We start from the raw sequence: 18,629 nt of genomic DNA, 5'->3' as shown, positions 1-18,629 counted from the left end.
ACGTGTGTTAATGCACTTGTTTGGTGGGTAGTGTTCCTGGAGATTTCTTTCTGTCATCTGTGTGTTTTATCCTCCTTGGTATTCTCCTACATTCTTGCACTTTCCAGCTGCCTCTATCTCAGGTAACTGCTAACTTGAGCCTATCTGGACTCCAAGTGCCAAGTGCTTTTCTCCAAAGATACAAAAAGAAAAAAGGAGAGATAGAGGAGAAAGCAGGAGGAAGCAGCAGGAGAGAAAAGCAGGGGGGAGAGCATGTGCAGGGTTTCTGGAGTGCCTCTAGTGATTCAGTGTCCCAGCACTATCTCAGAGAAGAGAGAGAGAAAGAGTGTGTATGAGAGAGAGAGAGGGAGGGAGAAAAGGAGGCTGGGAAGAATAAAGGGTCAGTCCAGGGATTGTCCTCGAAAGGAGAGGAACTACGTCTGTGTGTGTGTGAGGAATGAGTGTGTGTGTGTGTTGTGTTTGCTTATGCTGATGTTTGAGGTCATTTTTTTCACCCTGCACACAGAGGATATAATAAGAACCCACCGCCATGAGTCGGACCACCTTTTTTGAGGTAAGTCTAAATGCATTGAGCTAAGTTTCACAGAATGCATTTGTATTAACTGAAACATCTGATTGCCACTTTCTGATAGAGAATTTAAAGTTTTGGATTACTTTGTTTCACAAGGCCTCACTTGAAGAGACTCACTCTGAGCAATAATTGATAGAGATCAATTAGAATTGTTAAGAAAGTTGTATTAATCATCTGTTTTTTCATCATTGTCTTAATGATTTTAAAACTTGGAAGCATCTTCAGAGGCTTTTTTTTTGGCAAACACTCTTCTGTCGGGTAATCTCAGACTTCTAGCCTGAAGCATAAGTTATTTTAGTTATTTATTTTGTTAATGATTATCTGTCCAACTAACAAACTACTACATGTTGACACTGAAGAGCTACAATTGTGACTTTTAAAATGTCAGACAATCACTCTGCTCAGCAGCCTTATTATGATACATTAGAAAGACAAATGTACGGCTGCTGTTTTCCAGAAATAGTGAACAAGTTTGAAGTGTCAGCAGAGTTCATAAAGTTTTTGTGTCAAAGTAAACCAAACTGAGCTGGAGCCCTTTTTATGATTTTTCTCTTGCCTTAATTGACTCTTGTCTCGCGTGGCCTTATGAACACCAGTGAGGAAGTAGACAAGTAATTTGCTTTAAGTGCAGCAGGCCTATGAATTCCAGCTAATTTACAACACGCTCTGGGATGTATGCCACGCTCTCAGTAACTGTTACATAAAGAGTGCAAGCCCAATTAGCAAATATTTAGATGTTCTGTAAGAGAGATATGTTTCTCAGGCCTGATCTTGTAAGTTTAAATTAAAAAAAAAGGCTGTGCACTACACTACACTAAATATAAAACTGCAGCCAACCTCAGCCTAAAGACTGGAAACTGGGGGAAACTGCAAATAAATCCTCCTACAGCACCTCTAAAGCTCACTGAGCATGTTGTGTCTTGTTTGTTTTATCCATACAAAAGCTAAAAAATAAGAGGGTTGTGTGCTGGGTTATTTTGTGGCTGAGCACATAACTTCTTGTTTTGGAGATGGTAGTGAGCAGATTTTACCTTTCTGCAAAGCTGAGCTAACCACCCATCATATTGAATAGGTATTGTGGTCATAAGCTTATGGTTATATTAAAGGCCTCCTGCTACACAGACTAGTATGCTCAGAATGCTGTTATCAGTTTTTAAATGGCCATTGGCAAAGTTTTACGTTTCCTTATGTTTCGACATAGCTGTGGCTAACATGGTTATGTTTAGGCGCAAAAATCCATTGGTAATGGTTTGGAAAAGATCATGTATTGGCTACAACACCCATTTTTGGGTCAGAATCGCGACAGGAAACTAAGCAACAGGTCACTAAGAAAAACACCTATGTCAGAAACCCTGGGAATGCCTCAGTGTCTTGCATGAACAACTGATGTTGTTTGTTGGTCTGCAGTGGTCTGCACCTACCATGCCATCCACCATCTCCTCCACCTCCCAATAGCAAAGTCAGCCAATACACGTCCCTGCATAACAAACATGGCCATTTAATAGCGGATAACATCATTCTGAACATGCTAGTTGTTGAAGCAGGAGCTGTCTAACGTGTAAGGGTGTTCCAGGAATGATTCCTAAAACCCAGAAGTGAGGAATTTTTGTACTCCTGGCTCCTCGGTCTTGAAGTCAATGGTTTTTTTAATTGCTTTTTGGTTAAATTCCTGAAATAAGGTCTGTGGTAACACAAGGTTAAGAGATTTTCACAATTTGGTCTACGACATAAAACATGTCAGTAAATACCCCCCTTTTATTTGTCTTAAAAAGGCGGTTGCTAATAAGTGGTTAAATGACACAACAGAACACTGTCACGTTCCCTTCTGGTAGGGATGTGTGGTTCATTTGTAACGTTAGCTTTTGGCAAGTGCATCTGGGGTTCAAAATCATAAAAGTGGTGTTCATTTGAGAAGATTATTTTGCTGAACAGAACATGTACGTATCATAAACATTTGTTTGCCACAGAGCTTATTTTCTGCAATAATCCAAAATCCGTTGAAAGAAATCCCATTGAATTTTTGACAAGGGAACCAGGGTGATGTTAACTTCCACGTCGACCTACAGAAGAATGTCATTCCTGGAGCATTCTATACCTAAAGCATTGATTACCACTATTACGCCTGTTTAATAGAAAGGTAGTGTTTGACCTATGTGAGCTAACTGGCTTCTGCATGTAACTTCGTATTGAATGGACAGACATGAGGGTATAATCTCCTCATCCAAGTCTCCTTAAATATCAAACTGTTCCTTCAACCTTTTGCCTGCCTCATAATGAGCACTATACTTTTCAAGATCTGAGGACAGGCAAGAACATTTGGAGGCTCATCACCGATCTTTGCACTTGAAATCAGTTTTAAACAAGCTTCACTCATGAAATATCTTGTCTATGTCTCATTCATACAATTAGTATTTGAAAGTTAAACCTTGAGAGACCAAAGACAGAAGTTTTACTTTTCTGAGCCGTGATAAAAGGCTGTTTTTGTCTAAAAGTGTAGTGAGACAGATGCTTGTGGAAAATTTAAGCCAGATTGCTGATCAGCAGCATGCAAAGAGCCAGCTGAGTGCTTAGTCGATTACTTTCTTTGTTTGAAAGACAAATTCTGTCCAGTTTGCGTGAGAGTGAACACAAAAAGGACAATGGTATATGCTGACATCCATACAATCAACTTCAATAGAATCATGCTTGGAGTCAAGTAATGATCCTGTGGTTCAAGATCAGCCATTACATTCATCAGCTTTCACATTAAGTGGAGCTGTTACAGCTAAGAGACTTCTTCAGCTGGTGTTCGTTATTAAAACAAGATATGAAACCACTTTAAATCCTTATCACCTCCTCACAAAGCCCTCACAAGCATGTACGCACATGTTCTGTATGACCTGTGCTGTCAGCAGTGCCCTGTGCTCCCATGAGAGGACAGGGGCGTCTGATAATCAGATTTACAAGGGCACAACAACACAGCCGAGTGCGCACCGTTTTACAACACACAGCCCTAATGACACCCTCGATGCTCTTCGTGATCGCGCAGATGCATCAACATGCGCCCGTAGAATGCAGTTGGGAAGGTTAGCAGATGGAAAGCAAAACAAACCCATCTCCCAGGATGCACTTTACTGAAACATCAGCATGCCCTACAAAGCATGAACACACACGGCAAAGAATGACAAGATGAAAAACTCATATTCTAAATCTAGGAGTGTATTGCAGGGTAATTTCAGTGCAAATCTGACTGTGTTGGGAGTTTCTGCTGGTTGCAAGAACTCCACGAGAGCGTTGTTTGTTTAAAGACATTTGCTTTTCTAAAAAAAAGACAAATGCAAAATCAATATCCTGTTTGAAGATGTAATTGATCTCATGAAGGTGAAGGAAAGAGAGAATCAATGGCTAGAATATTGTAAAATAAATCTGGGCACAAGATTAAATGACTTACCAAGCTTGTGTTTCTCGCAATACAAACAGCAGATGGTGAAGGGCTCTCTCTTGCTGCCATTCTCGTTCTTTCTTTCTCAACTGTGCACTCAGCAAATCTTTAGGTATCCATTAGTGGGTTATTACGCTGTCCAGTAAGGGAACCAATTTAGCTAGGACAGCTCTGCTGAGCAGCACAGTATGGAGTGCTTTCAGGGCAAATTGTGGGCCGCCACCCACCATTCTCCTTGCATATGCTGTACATCAACACTGACATGGTCTAATTAAGATGAAAAAGATGTGTGTGCAAGAGAGCAGCAGGACAACACGAACCCTTTTTTCCCCAGACCTGATTCAACCAGCCTCATTATTCAGATTGAGATTACTGGGAAAACTGGACACACTTGGCAGTAAGGCCACTAACAAGAGTGTCAACTGGACTTAACTATATGGTTACGTAGTAGTGTAGTACAGGTAACGTGTACAAAAAATGTTTTTCTAAATATCTAATTGATATTTCCTTACTGCCATATTAATGTCAATATCGTCTATGTTTTGTGTTTTTAACATAAAGAGGCTTTATTAAAAAAGATTAAGGCTTGTATGACTAAACTTGATTACATGTGTAAGCAAAGTTAAGTAGAAATATTCAGTCATAAAGATACATAACGAGTCCACTTTTTATCATATTTACATACATTTACTTCCAGCCCTCTGGTAATGGATAGCTCAATTTTTATAGTTCATTCTGAGGGGGATGTGAGAGGTTGAGGTCCAGCTTTTACTGCCTGTGGCTTTGTTGCTGAGGTGGCATGAGTCCAGGGGCGCCGCCAGGAATTGTGGCCCCCATGAAAAAAAAAAAATCACATTGGGCCCCGCCTGCGCAGCTGTTGTCACCACATTTCTAGGACCTAACTGACCCATTAAAAGCTTTACATAACTCTAACTTTGAAGGCTTGCAACTGTCGTGCTTCTTGTAGTTCAAAACTACCAGTACAATATTTACTGCTAGTGAGTTGTACATGCAACAGTCTGCATACAGTATGCAATTCACTATTTGATGCAAGATTAAAAACTGCCATAAAAAATGTCCTAAATGTAATTTTTATTGTAAAATCCCAAAATGGAAAATTCTCTCAACATTAATGAAAGACTTAAAAAACAACGTACTGTAAATATACATTAACTTTTCAATCAAAATAAATTAAGATTACCATCTCAAAATAATAAAAACAGCAGATTTTTGATACCAATAAATGAACGACACTAAATCCTACAGATTTACATTGACCCAAATTACGTACAGTTCTGCATCATCACCACTAGATTACATACATGTTTTTGGTTTTGTGTGTGTGTGTGTGTGTGTGTGTGTGTGCAAGCTGCTCAAATGAATTGCCCTTCATGAGGGATTAATACAGTCTGTATCTATAGATGTCATTTAACGGCCATAATTCAATCTAACTGGATTATTTTAATATTGCCTGTAACTTTAATACAGGCTGAGTTAGGCTACTTAATGTTCTGTAACTTTAATACAGGCTGAGTTAGGCTACTTAATGTTTCCAACTGTCCAGACAGTTGTAGGTTGTTTTTGTTTCATAATAATCATTATGTGGAAAAATAAGTTTTTGTTTCATAATAATCATTATGTGGAAAAATAATATGTTTGAATTTCTGTCATTAAAAATTATTTCATTTTCTTTTTTGTAATGGTAAAAAAAGAGCAAGAGAGAGAGAGAGAAATTCCCACAGACTCCCTGCAGTGATGCTAACTGGCATGTGTTGCTCACCTTCTTCACTGGGACGGGGAGGGGTAAAGTTATGGGAGACAGGGCTGCTGCTTCTGACTCATCTGTTGTTGAGTCTGGTAAAAGGGGCAGGGACAACTGATTTAATATGAATATCCTGCTCAACATTTACCTGCACTGATTAAATGTAGGTTAAAAAGGAGTGAAATGTAGGCTAACACTAGTCTGTAGCTAGCTTATTTCACTATGGACATTAAGCTAACAGGTTCATTTCTACCACTCACAGACTATAGGCTACCCACCTTTCTTGGAGAAAACTGGGTCACATATTGACACCCTTTCTTTTGCTTCTCCTCTCTTTCCTTTTATGAAAACAGGATTTTATTTTAGTACTAGCCTAGGTTGCATGATGGTGACTGCTGACTGCTACTACACACATCACAGTCAGTGCCCTAAGGCAGGACCAAACCATTTCATGCAGATACAGGGGGGTGGTCAGTCAATATGTATGTTTACTTTTTGGTCAATGGGGATATTAAACTTTTACTGCCAAACACAAGTAAAAACAAAGAGATTATTAATTGTATTACTATATTTGAAAAAATATTCTTAATGATGATGAATGAATATTCATTTTTACCTGTTTTTGGGGCCCCTGTCAGTCAGGGGCCCTTGGAATCGTCCTAACTTTTCTCCCCTATATGGCCCACTGCATGAGACCACAGACCATCAGCAAATTTACCACTTTCTGAATTTTGGTGAATACATATGAGGCATGAATGTAAATCTCTAAAATGTTTATGTGACACTTACTACCTTGATGTTTTGACATTTTGTGTTTTCTTCAGGTGAGGGTCCTGGATGCCAAGACCAAAGAGCAGCTTTGTTTTTTAGATAAGGTATGCTCACATATTGCCATGACTACACCTTTACCCTTTTGTTTCCCCTCAGCAGGGGCGTGTCCAGACTGTGTTTTTTTTTTTGACTGGGATGGCCAAAGGGAGGCACTGACTTCTGTAAAAGTGGCATGAAGTATGTGCATGCACAAATGTCGAAATAATGTTTAATTTATGTCTTCACTACTTCTGTCTACTACTAGCCCTTTTTACACTGCCTCCTAATGGCATGAATTTTACGCTGTTATACCACCAGCTGGCAGGAAAGGATCAGGAGTGGCACTGATGTGACATTTTGATGCGTTTGGCATGCAACCTACCACGGGTGATTTAAAAAGTTGCTGTTAGCGGTTAACAGCTAACTCCAAGATGAAGAATAGCAGCCAAAAAAGACCGCAAATTGGAAAAATAATGAGGTCCAGTAGCTCTTTATCCTCCCAACAGAGGACAAGATTACCAGTTGGTAATGACGCTGAAACGCCATGGCAGGAAAACACCACACAGCCACAGGCAGACGGAAACCAGAGCCTCTGAGGCAGAACTCGTGGTCAGGGACAGAAAGCTGGTGAGTTTACCGGGAAACAGACGATATAGACGGGTCAGAGGCAGGCAGGGTCGATAACAGGAGATCAGTCAGGTAAGGAGTGCTGGAATGTCTTGCATGAGGTTGAAGAACATTCTGGCAAAGAGTGTTTGTGCTGGACACTGGAGAGGCTTTTATACCAGGCTGATTGGCTGATGAGCTGCAGCTGTGGAGGCAGGTGAGAGGAGCTGCCTTGATGAGGGGGGCGTGGCTGACTTGCAGGGTGCAGGTGAATGGAAATTTACCAGGAGCAGGTGAGGGAGAGAAGCAGACTGAGACACTACTGCTTTAATTACTGACATCACAGTATCATACAGGTTTCTTACATTCCTGTGTTTGAAAGTGTGATATGTAGTATAAATGTAATATCCCATCCAACATTTGTATGTGGGCCCCATGTGGGTAGTACATGGGCTGAAAAATGGGCCCTATATGGGATTGTCCAAGGGTTCCATAATGGCGCCATGCCAGTTGCCCACATGGGTGGTTTTACTCAAGTGGGCGCAAAATAAGGGGCCCATACCTCCTTGGTGCCCAGGTAGCTGTAGCATTACCCATTACCCATTACCCCAAAAAATCACAATCATTGGTATCACCCCAGGCCACTCCCAAGTATAATCTGTATCAGCCTGTTTCCAACTCGTTATCAAAACTATATCATGTTTACACTGAGTGAAATATTCAAACCCCAGATTCCATGTTTTCTCGGCTGCACCATCAAACAGACATTATGCTGCATTGTCTGAGACACATTCCTGCAAAATTCAGCCCTATAAATGTGGGATTGTTGGAATGTTTGTGGTCTCCACTACAATTTGAAATAAAGCTCTCTGAGTTGGAACAATTTGTGGCTGCACAGCAAGAGTTTGTAATGACTTTGAATTTAAGGGGTTTTAACAAAATAAACACTGTTGACTTCTTCACTGATAAGGCATCAAGGTCACACACCCATTGTTTGTGCTCCATTCAGGTGGAGCCCTACTCAACAATAGGAGACATCAAGAGCCTCTTTCACAAATCACGTGAGTGCTTCAATGCAGTTTTTAAACTGATGAGTTTGATGAGTGTTTGCTGGTTCTATTATACACTGTAATGGGCAGTTTTTGTTGGCCCTCATGTTTTATCTCGATCTCTGAAAGTAAAACAAACATGTTTTATAGTACTCTGGTGCGTTAGTATAAAACCTGCATGATTTGTTAATTAAGTTCATTATCCAAAATATCAATTTAAACTGGCTTTTTACTATTTTTTGTATCTTTTATTGCACATTTACTGTAAACTACAACTTAAATTCTTGCTGTGCTATTGAGTGATGTTACAGTGTACCACACCACACCACTTCACCAGAGAGATGTCCTGTTAAAAACAAGCTCTTGTTTACTTCTCTGAAGCCCGTCGTGGTTCTGTCATCAGTGTGCGTCTGGTCAGAAATGTTACCAAATGTTTGCCAAGCCCAAGGCCATCAGGATCCATCAGAGCACCAGACCTCAACGTTATTCCATTGTGATCAATTATTATTGGGCCCGAGGCCAAAGTCTGCGTGTGCTACGCCAGCTCTGTCCAACCCTGTATGTGTGTGTGTGTGTGCTGGTGTGTGTGTATGTGTGTTTGATCTGCACAGACCCTCACTGGTATCCAGCAAGACAGGCCCTGAGGCTTGATCCCAGTAAGTAGCCGTATTGTGATCATTTACTGTATGTGTATGTATTAGTGTCTCATGAACAACATGAAAGCTGCAACAGGCGACGTGGCTTCAAATCGCAGTGGGTGGCAGCTATTTAATGTTTAAAATTGAACGTTACCACCCACAAATACTGTATGTCAGTGTCAGTAATCAGATTCTTTACTATCCTGTCATCCAGTGTCTGATGCTTTGTACAAAATAAAAACAAGTGAGGTGTTCGGACATGGAATGAGTGCCCGCTTGACACTATTTAAGCCCCGTGTCAGTTCAGTTTGGTGCACGTTTTCTGTTTCCACTGTGAAAAGTTGTGGATGGTACCAATGGAACTGTTCTGTACCGTCCCCATGTTTGGTCCCCCCTCTGTTGGGGTACCTAGGACACAGATCTGGTACTAAAAGGTGGAGCTGTGAACACTGCAGTCTGACTGGTCAGTAGAGGACGGTCACTCTGCTCAGGGCTGAGTTGTGTCTGGTTTTGAGGCTCATGTAACCACTGTTCATACTGTGGAGAGTTTTATTAGTAAACTGTAACTATAAAATGAAAGGATGTTTCGCTGCCTCTCACAGCAGCTAGAGTCTGAGAAAAAAATAACTTCTTCTGCTGGGCCGACTGCCGGCGACTTTTAAGGTGGAACTTTAACATGTAATGTTACTCAGTGTATGAGTTGACGAAGTGAATCCATCAGCACACCTTAAATTTCACTTTAACAGCTTTGACCATCACTTTAGTTTTTATATGACATACACTTTTAGTAATGAGTGGATGTTCAAGTGTTCCTGTGGGCTACGGCAACACTAAACCCCTGAGCTTGCTTTAGAAGGACTAAATGCACAAACGCGCTTGAGACTCTCACTGCAGCCTGTTTTATTTTGTTCTGAAAATGTCGGTGTGCAGCCTCGTTCTGTGGACGATAAACCAGGTGCAGACTTCCATCTGTGTGAGTGAGTGACAACAACCTCGCCCACATTTAAGAGTACTGTCTGTGGTGGAAACCCTAGGGTCTAGGTACCATGTCTGAAGGGTTACTTTTGGTTCCAAAGGTACCATACTGAAAGTGTTCGGTGGAAACAGGGCTCTAGAGGACAGTTTGTGTGTGTTTGTAGGCTTTTACTTATTTCATCAGAAGAGGATAATCTATGGTGTGGAAATATGATGCTACTTCTGAGATCTCGCTTATTGTCTACAGTGTTTATCCTTTGGCTCCGAAGCCATTGTGGCATATTATCCTTTGATAGGTAACTAACGAAGGGCAGTTAGCCATAGTGTTTGTTGTTTATAAAGAGCCCACTCTGTAAAACATGTGCAGTAATTAAACATCATTTTGTGAGAAAAGTGTCCCACCAGGTACTGCTGTTTCCTTACCTGACATTAACGCAATTCATGGTGTGACACATTACGCTTAGTACACCAGTGGAGCCTCCCAAAGAGACCTGCATGTCCAGCAATGCTATCAGTATAACTGGAGACAATTACACAGTTGCAACTGAATTGTATCCTATGTGATCTGAGGCCAAATGTTTGCACAAGCCTAATATTAAAGACATGCTGGAAAAACCTGGATGTGATCAACACGTGAACTGAATGGAAGATTTTGAAATTATATTACTGCCATTACACCAGAATGCTCAATAACATTTGCAATGACCTTCACTTAAAAAGCACCCCACGTCTTTACAGAGCCACCATCACCTTGGAAACCACTGTCTGCTCTTCCTTTCTTTTCACTATAAAAGGTAGACTGCTTGATGTTCACCCTTGTTCCATTTATTCAATCCTAAATTAAAACAGTCAAATAGACAGCACATAAAGAAAGACCTACCAGGAGGTACGTTGCAGGGCTTTGAATCGACTATGCGGGTTATCTTGTTACTAAAAAGCACAGAAAAGAGACTCTGGTAAAAAGCTATCTGGGCCAGTTCCCCCTGATGATATTCTAAAAATGTCATCCAATTAGCGCAACATATCTGTGGCTGTGCCCCCCCTGAGCTTCCAGGTAGAGAGAACGTGTGCTGAAAAACTGATCAGACTCATTAAAAAAAACCTCAGTTTAAGCCACAATGCTCCACACACGACTGCGTAAATTTACATAGTCATAATGAATTTTAGTGTGACTGTTAATGCAAAGACTGTCTTGTCATTACTCAGTTCCACGAAGCTTGATAATCCAGAAACAATGTTTTGCACAGGATAGTAGATTTCTTACAGTAGAATTTCAGGTGAAGCTACGGAAGCCCTGAAAGGCAAAGTGAAACATTTTTCTGTGGGCAATTTTGGCCAAAATCTAAGTTCAAGTCCTACATATAGTTTTTTTTTCAACTTGACTATTAGGGCTTCCATATTAAGCTGAATTTGTGTACATAAAATAATTTCACAAGTTTTTTTCTTTATCTTTTTCAGAGGAAAAAACACTCAGAGATGATGAAATCTTACTGAGTCTACCTGTTGGGACCACTGCCACCATGTACTTCAGAGATCTTGGTCCACAGTTAAGTTGGACTATGGTAAGAAGAGCACACGCAAAGATTACCAATGTGCCAGTACTGTAATTTCATATACTTACTGTCAGTGGTGAAAAGTAACCAAGTACATTTACTCACATACTGTACTTGTTTTAAGGTACTTGTACTTTAGGATGCTTTCAGACCTAGAGTTGTCTTGCTTTGGTCTGAATCAGGGACTTATTTTGGGCCTAGAGTTGGTTCGTGTTCTCACGGCAGCATTTACAAGCGGACCAGATCAAATGCCTTGTGTAAGAAAGCTGCTCTTGATTGGTCACAATTTCCATGTGGGAAAAATCCAGGAAGTAAAGCAAATGTTGAAGAAGAGTACACTTGCAAGATAAATGTGACACTTTCTAATGTCACAATGGAGGGACAACTACGCAGGTTGATTTTAGCGCTGCTCATCGTGGACTATATTGCTGTCATTGTTCATTTTAGTCAAACCATACAGTTTGAAAACGAGGCGCGGCTCCAACTAGAAAACAATGTTTTGATGCATTGGATGTGCTGAATGTGCATATTAAGGCAGTACAGGAGGAGGTGCACATTAATAATCCTCCAGGACTGTAACATGCTCATGTTTAACCCAAACAATGTGTCATGTGACTGCAGTTGGTTCAGATCCAGGTCGGAACACGTTCTCACCACAAACGAACCGCACCAGAGTTCGTTTGTAACCAGACCGAGACCACCTCTTCAAGAAGGTCTCGGTCTGGTTGTTTTGGTGCACACCTGAGTGTGATTGCTGTGTTCACACGTGCTCAAAGACGGAAGACAAAAAAAATAAGAAATGATGTGCGCAAATTTCTTATTCAAGAGCACAAATTATTAAATTGAGTTTTTTTTCTTTCCCCTCTGACAGCTCCCAGGCTCCACAGTACAGACAAAGTATAAGGTGTTAGCTTCTCTTTTGTTTCCAGGTGTTTCTGGCAGAGTGCATCGGGCCCCTTCTCACCTACCTCCTCTTCTATTTTCGAGTACCGTACATTTACTCTAACAGATATGCCTTCACCTCCAGTCCTCATCCTGTTGTCACGTAAGTAGAAAAAGAAAATTCAGCAATAAAATTCAAAGTTTGTCCCAGGCTGTGAGTTTTAACCTGCAGACATGAGGCAAGTTTACTGATTTATCATCTCGTAGAATAACCAAGTGTAAAGGAATAGTTCCATGTTTTTTGGTTTTGTTTCAAGACTTAAATTGATATCACAGTCATACATATTAGTGGTATTAATCTCATCTGATTCTTATAAAGGGAGTAAGCCTATTTCCCAAAAAGTGGATCTGTACTTCAATAATTCGCATCTAAATCTGCAATGTACTTTTTCACTGCCATTTTATGCCTCACTACATGTAAAACTACATCTAATATGGAGTACAAGTCATTCATCTACACTGAAAAAAAAATCTATATTTAATGTTGCTGTGACAGGACGGTTTGAACAGTCTCTCTTATTTATTTTCGTCATTGAGTTGGGTTTGTCATTTTTTTTGTAGTACTTCAAGGAATTTGTCAAACCCTCAGTTGCTTCAACAATCCGTCTTGATACTGCAGTGTTGCATCTTGTTGCATATGTTTATATTATTCTAGTGTGATTTATTATTTACAGTATGATGCACTTTCTTTGCTGAGTCCCAAATGTTCTGATGCTGCAGTGTCCCAATTTGACTCTCAGGGATCATTTAAATTTAATCTTGTCTCATCTCAGACTTTTGCTGCTGCAGAAATAGTGCGATGAAGCTGCATGCTACGACAAGAACATAAGCACCTCAGTTAAATGTACACACTTGTACCTCTGACCTCATCCTCACCTCTCTGTCTCTCAGACTAGCCTGTGCCTGTCACACCTTCCACTACATGAAGAGGTTGATAGAGACTATCTTTGTGCATCGTTTCTCCCATGGGACCATGCCTCTCAGGACAATAGTCAGGGTGAGGACATGACTACCCTTGAAAAGACGAGCCTCTGTTAATATGCTCACCTCTTTCACAATGTGTGGCCTCTTTTCCCCGTCCCATACCAGCTGTTGTGGTACCTATATTAGCCTGAGGACACGTTCTGATACAGAATCTTACAACAGTCTCAGAGCACTGTGTCTTGATGAGGAGAGGAGGTTATTATAGGCCTTCTTTTTTGTGTTTCAGTGGTTAAATAAATAGAAATTGACTCAAAGTAACTACATTTTCATTTTAATTTAAAATGTATCTAATAATATATATTTGTTTTTCACTTTCACATATTCATACATCTGTGTTTTTTGTTTCCCCTTTCAGAATTGTGCCTATTACTGGGGTTTCTCAGCTTGGTTGGCTTACTACATCAACCACCCTCTTTATACACCTCCATGTAAGTCCACCCAAACACACACACACACACACATCCCTGTACTTCAATCTTTGTGAGGAACCTCGCTTAGATAGTGCATATCCTAGCCCATTACCCTAACTTTAACCACCTCAACTAAATGCCTAACCCTAAACATTACCCCCAACGTTATTTGTAAAGCACAGCTCATACAGCAAGTGCAACTCAAAGTGCTTTACATAATAAAATGAGAAAATACACATAAAAGACAGTATGAGATCAAGTGAATAATATTAATATACACAATCACATATACACATAAAAAGCTACAAAAAGGCAAGTCCAAAAAGATAGGTTTTAAGATTTGGTTTGAAGCTAACTACTGAATCAGAGAGTCTGACATCCTCTGGTAGGCAGTTCCAGAGACGAGGACCAATGACCCTGAATGCAGCATCATCATACTTTAAGTTCTACTCTGGGGGATGTATTTGACCAACATATCAGATAAATAGTCAGGAGCCAGTCCATTAAGAGATTTAAAAACTAAAAGCAAAAGTTGAACAGGAAGCCAGTGAGGAGTCTTAAAAACCGGAGTCATGTGTTCTCGATGTTTAGTCTTAGTGAGTAAATGTGCTGCTGTATTAACCCTAACCCTAACCCATCTGCAGTTTGTTTAAAATGTCCTCGATCTGTTGGTTAAAAATGTATTTCGGTCCTCACAACATATCAAGTGCAAGTACAGACACTCACACGCACACAATGTCGTTTACCTCCATGTTTCTGCAGCTTATCAACACCAGCCTATCTCTCTTCACAGCATATGGAGAACTTCAAGTTAACTATGCATTAGTGATATTTGTGGTAAGTATACTGGTGTTCACTCGGGGCCAGCATAAAGTAGTGTACATGCATGTATAACAATAAGGTGTGCAATGCTTATTTCTGCTCCAGATGTGTGAACTTGGCAACTTCTCCATTCATCTGACTCTTAATAATCTCAGAGGAGAGGGTGAGTTGAGCTTTATTCTGTTACTTGCATTGTACTTAAAGGAGGAATACATTAAGCTCTGAAGGGATTCTGATATGGTTGTCACTGTCTATTATTGTATTTAAGAATACTTCTACATAAATTACATTTAAATGTTATTGAAATCCTTTTTTGATCTCCACAAAACTGTTTCTCAGGACCCAAGGCCAGAAGGTTTCCTATGCCAACAAAGAACCCATTCACATGGCTATTTTTCTTTGTATCCTGTCCAAACTACACATATGAGGTAATAAAAACAATTCATCATCATAGCAATGAATATCACCCATGCTTGTGTATTTACCTCTGCCTGTATGTCTGACACATACTGTAGGTTGGAGCTTGGGTGAGCTTCTCCATCATGACCCAGTGTCTGCCAGGTATTTAGAGTAAATCAGTGGTTCCTAACTGGTGGGTCGCGGTCCAAAAGCCGGTCACGAGTCCATTCTGAATGGACCACAGGTGACCAACGTGTCAAGTTTGTAAAAAACACAATTCATTTTTAAGCACAGTGACGTTCCAGCACAGAGCTTTTATTTTGAATGCTGAATGTCGACCTTAAACTAATGACTAAGGAGAAATCTGGACCCCAGGGCCAGACCAGTTGGGAACCACTGCAGTAAATGATGTTTTCTTGACATGAGCCAAACTGTGGGTGTTCTAATCCTTGTATGTTTTGTATTCCAGTGGCATTGTACGCATTATTGGGGTTCATTCAGATGACCATCTGGGCCAAAGGGAAGCACAGAGCCTACAGCAGGGAGTTCAAGGACTACCCCAGCCTCCGGATGGCCATTATCCCTCTGATTCTCTGATAGTGATCACAACATGAATTAATGTAGCATATAAGACGTGTACATTCACTCCCCACAGGTGTTTTTCACTGTGGCTGAGGCCAGCACTATGCAAGCGTTTGTTTTTTATATCAATGAACTGAAAGGAGTGGGAATGGGAGCAATAATATTACGGCAATAAACTGGAGCATTATAAATGGCTGGGAACATTTTAATTGTTGAGTTTCAACAATTGGTTTTAGTTTCTTAGGAGTTTGATGTGGCGTTATGATATCAACTTTGTACAGAGATTAGGTACATCTTCAATCTGCTGTCATATTCTCTACACACAGTCATAGGATGTTTTTGATATTCAGGACTTGACTGAAGGTCGGAAACGGCACGTCAGCATTTTAGCAACCCTTATTCAAATCAGCGAGCAGTTCTCATCGCAAGCTGGCTTCTATAGCCCACAGGTTGTGTCACTCCTTCTCAGTGATGAACGCTTACAGCTCTTATGAAGTTTTCAGGTTAAGTGAAAGAAATAAAACACACTCTAGGTCATAATAAAGTGCCTGTGGAAGCAAACTAGCAGACTGGAATTTAAAATGTCACGGCATCCATTTGAGAGTGCAACATAATTTTTAAGCTCTCATGAGGAATGCTGATAAAGCAGACATTTAATTATGCTAATACTAAGCTTCTCTGCCGTATATCTCAGATTGTTTTCTTCAGAGAAATGAAACTGTACTGTAGGTGTGGAACTTCTGGCATTAATGTGTGGAAGTCTCATAAGGTGGTCTGTGATAACTGCTGTTCTTCTCCAGTCATTACGCTCTAATCTCAGGTTTTACTAAACTGTTAATAACTGTTTTCCATAAATGTGAATGTGAGTATTCTCAAGGTATTTGATTATAAAACAAATCAAGCAGGATGTCCAGAAATAAAAAGGTCCACATCTTAAGGAAAAATTGTAACTTTATTGGATGTGATGACCCTCTCAGAAACGTCTTTTTTGTGACACTGACTTCCTCTGATGACACCAGGTGCTGGTTGAATGCAGGCAAATTACCAAAGTTGCACATAATCATGACAAAGCGCCAAAACTGAAGACATTGATGGCATAAAAATATCACGATACTGAAATGAATTCCATAGCAGCAAGAGGATTTTGTAAAAATCATTAGCTGTATTGCACTAGCAGGTTTTTTTAACCAAACATCTTGGTAAGAATTGTGATGCTTCAATTAAAGCTGCATCAATAAAGTGCTAAGGCTATGCTTCTCTGAGTGCTTATTTCACATATCTAACGAAGGCAATAAAAGACGATCTTGCTTGGCATCTGAAGCAAAAAATACACAGGACCTATGCTTTCTTCACACTCCCATTACAGCCTGATATTGAACCTTTTTGACATGTCATCAATCACAGCCATGGTCCTTGTCAAAAATCTCAAGCTTTGTTTCATTTAGTTTGCAAGGCCTACAAGGTGAGCAAATCGTGGAACAAAAAGCAGGCACAGAAATGCTCCACACTTTCCAAGTCCAAAGCCCACTAACCCCGTTTACTGGAAAAGCAAAGTATTGCCACATGTCAGATCATCAGTCAAACATGACATATGTCTTGTACCATTTACAGACTGCATCTCAGGGCCTAACACCACTCAATGGATCAACAAGAACGGCCCCATTCCAAAGGCTGCTCCAAATGCTGATGAGGGACTCAAATTTGGAGGACACATCCTGTTTGTGTCTGTGTTTTTAGTATCCCAAAACAGTTGCACCAGCACCAGTCGCCTGTCTCCACTAGACTAAGGACAGGACTTCACGATGACACTGTAGAGAATCCTAATTTGAAGAGGAGGTCCAAGCTGACCAACTTTCAGTCCTCCAAAGTACACACTCACCCTTTGGACACTGTGGCCCCTAAAACACAAACCAAAGCTTGTCTCCCAGTTGAGCTCATTGAGGTAACTTCACTTCTTCAACGACTTGAAGGGTGTGGTTTCAACATATCGCTGCGCCCCAGCAGCTTTTGGATGCAGCACGATGGCGTCATCCTCTCTCGATTGTTGTTTGGCGAAATTCACAAAAACCTAGAGGGAACAGAAATAGATAGAAACATTAGAAACATAAACCTATTGTCCTCTGAGCCATGATGATGCTCGATGCAAGGCAGAGGACATGAGAGAATGAAATAATGTAGCAAGATTTGTTTGAAATATCAGTTGGACATTTTAAATATAATGACGAAATCTCAGTATCTATCAAGAGAGATGACAAACAAAAAGCAAGAATGTGAAATATCAGCGCAGTCACCAGAAGAAAATGTTGGTGTTGTACATTTCTGCAAACAATGGATGCGTTACAACGTTTCTAAAGTGTGGTGGTTCTGATTACATGTTTTTAAGCTGACTTTGTCATCTGGAGGTGGAGGGGATAGTGGATGGCGTGAAACCTAGGCAAGATGGCTGCCAAGCTGCAGACCACCGTTCAAAACCAACAATCAACAAAACTGGATGGTGTTTAGTGAGACATTGAGGCATTTCCAGCAGCGACTGCACCACCAAATCTGGGTTTTTTAGATCAAAATATGATATTTTTCTAAACATAACCAAGTTGTTTTTGTGCCTAAAAATAACCACATGTTAATGACAGTGCTGCTGAAATGTAAATCTTCAAAATATACATAATACAATGTACAAATTTTACACATTTGTGGTTTGCAGAAACGTACAATGCCAACATTCACTCTGCGATTTGATTAGAAATATAATGCTTGTGGCTCTGTGAGTCTGTATTTAGGCCCAGCTGTGTTTCAGCTAACTGCTAACATCAGCATGGTGTCATGCTCACAAACACATAACTAGCATTCAAGTTGCAATGTTGTTCGGCCGCGCTTTGGAAAGCAGAGCTAAATGGTAAACAAACATGGCAGCACACCGGTAAGGTAAGACAACATGTTTACATGTCGTTTTCTATATGTTCTCTGACATTTATCCTAACGATATGAGGCGGTCTTTGTGGAAAAAAGCTTGTTTAGTGGACTAAGTTTGCACTTGAAGGTTGCCCTTTCACTTACGTTTTAACAGGTCTGACGCTACTATGCGCCCCGGCTGTATCTAGGCTAACG

At 40.4% G+C, this 18,629-nt stretch overlaps 2 protein-coding genes across 3 annotated transcripts in view; one reads left to right on the top strand and one right to left on the bottom strand.

Moving 5' to 3' along the window:
* The first annotated feature begins 334 nt into the window (after positions 1–334).
* LOC126397949 (very-long-chain enoyl-CoA reductase-like) lies at positions 335–17,416 on the top strand. The gene is made up of 13 exons (XM_050057049.1): positions 335–553; positions 6,579–6,629; positions 8,180–8,231; positions 8,831–8,875; positions 11,291–11,394; positions 12,315–12,430; positions 13,219–13,324; positions 13,667–13,739; positions 14,515–14,558; positions 14,649–14,706; positions 14,883–14,971; positions 15,059–15,104; positions 15,412–17,416. Exons 1-13 carry the CDS (start codon positions 530–532, stop codon positions 15,537–15,539), a joined length of 936 nt encoding a protein of 311 aa, XP_049913006.1. The 5' UTR covers positions 335–529; the 3' UTR covers positions 15,540–17,416.
* A 35-nt stretch (positions 17,417–17,451) lies between these two features.
* The window catches only part of LOC126397948 (retinal-specific phospholipid-transporting ATPase ABCA4-like), a 47,453-nt gene continuing 46,275 nt past the window's right edge, over positions 17,452–18,629 (bottom strand). For both annotated transcript variants that reach the window (XM_050057048.1, XM_050057047.1), the window contains one exon: positions 17,452–17,592. In XM_050057048.1, the coding sequence (XP_049913005.1) occupies positions 17,473–17,592 (120 nt within the window). In that variant the 3' untranslated portion in view covers positions 17,452–17,472. The remainder of the gene's footprint in view (positions 17,593–18,629) is intronic.

Source organism: Epinephelus moara, chromosome 11 (genome assembly GCF_006386435.1).
Source record: "Epinephelus moara isolate mb chromosome 11, YSFRI_EMoa_1.0, whole genome shotgun sequence".
Taxonomy (NCBI): domain Eukaryota; kingdom Metazoa; phylum Chordata; class Actinopteri; order Perciformes; family Serranidae; genus Epinephelus; species Epinephelus moara.
This window is presented reverse-complemented; position numbering and strand designations above follow the sequence as displayed.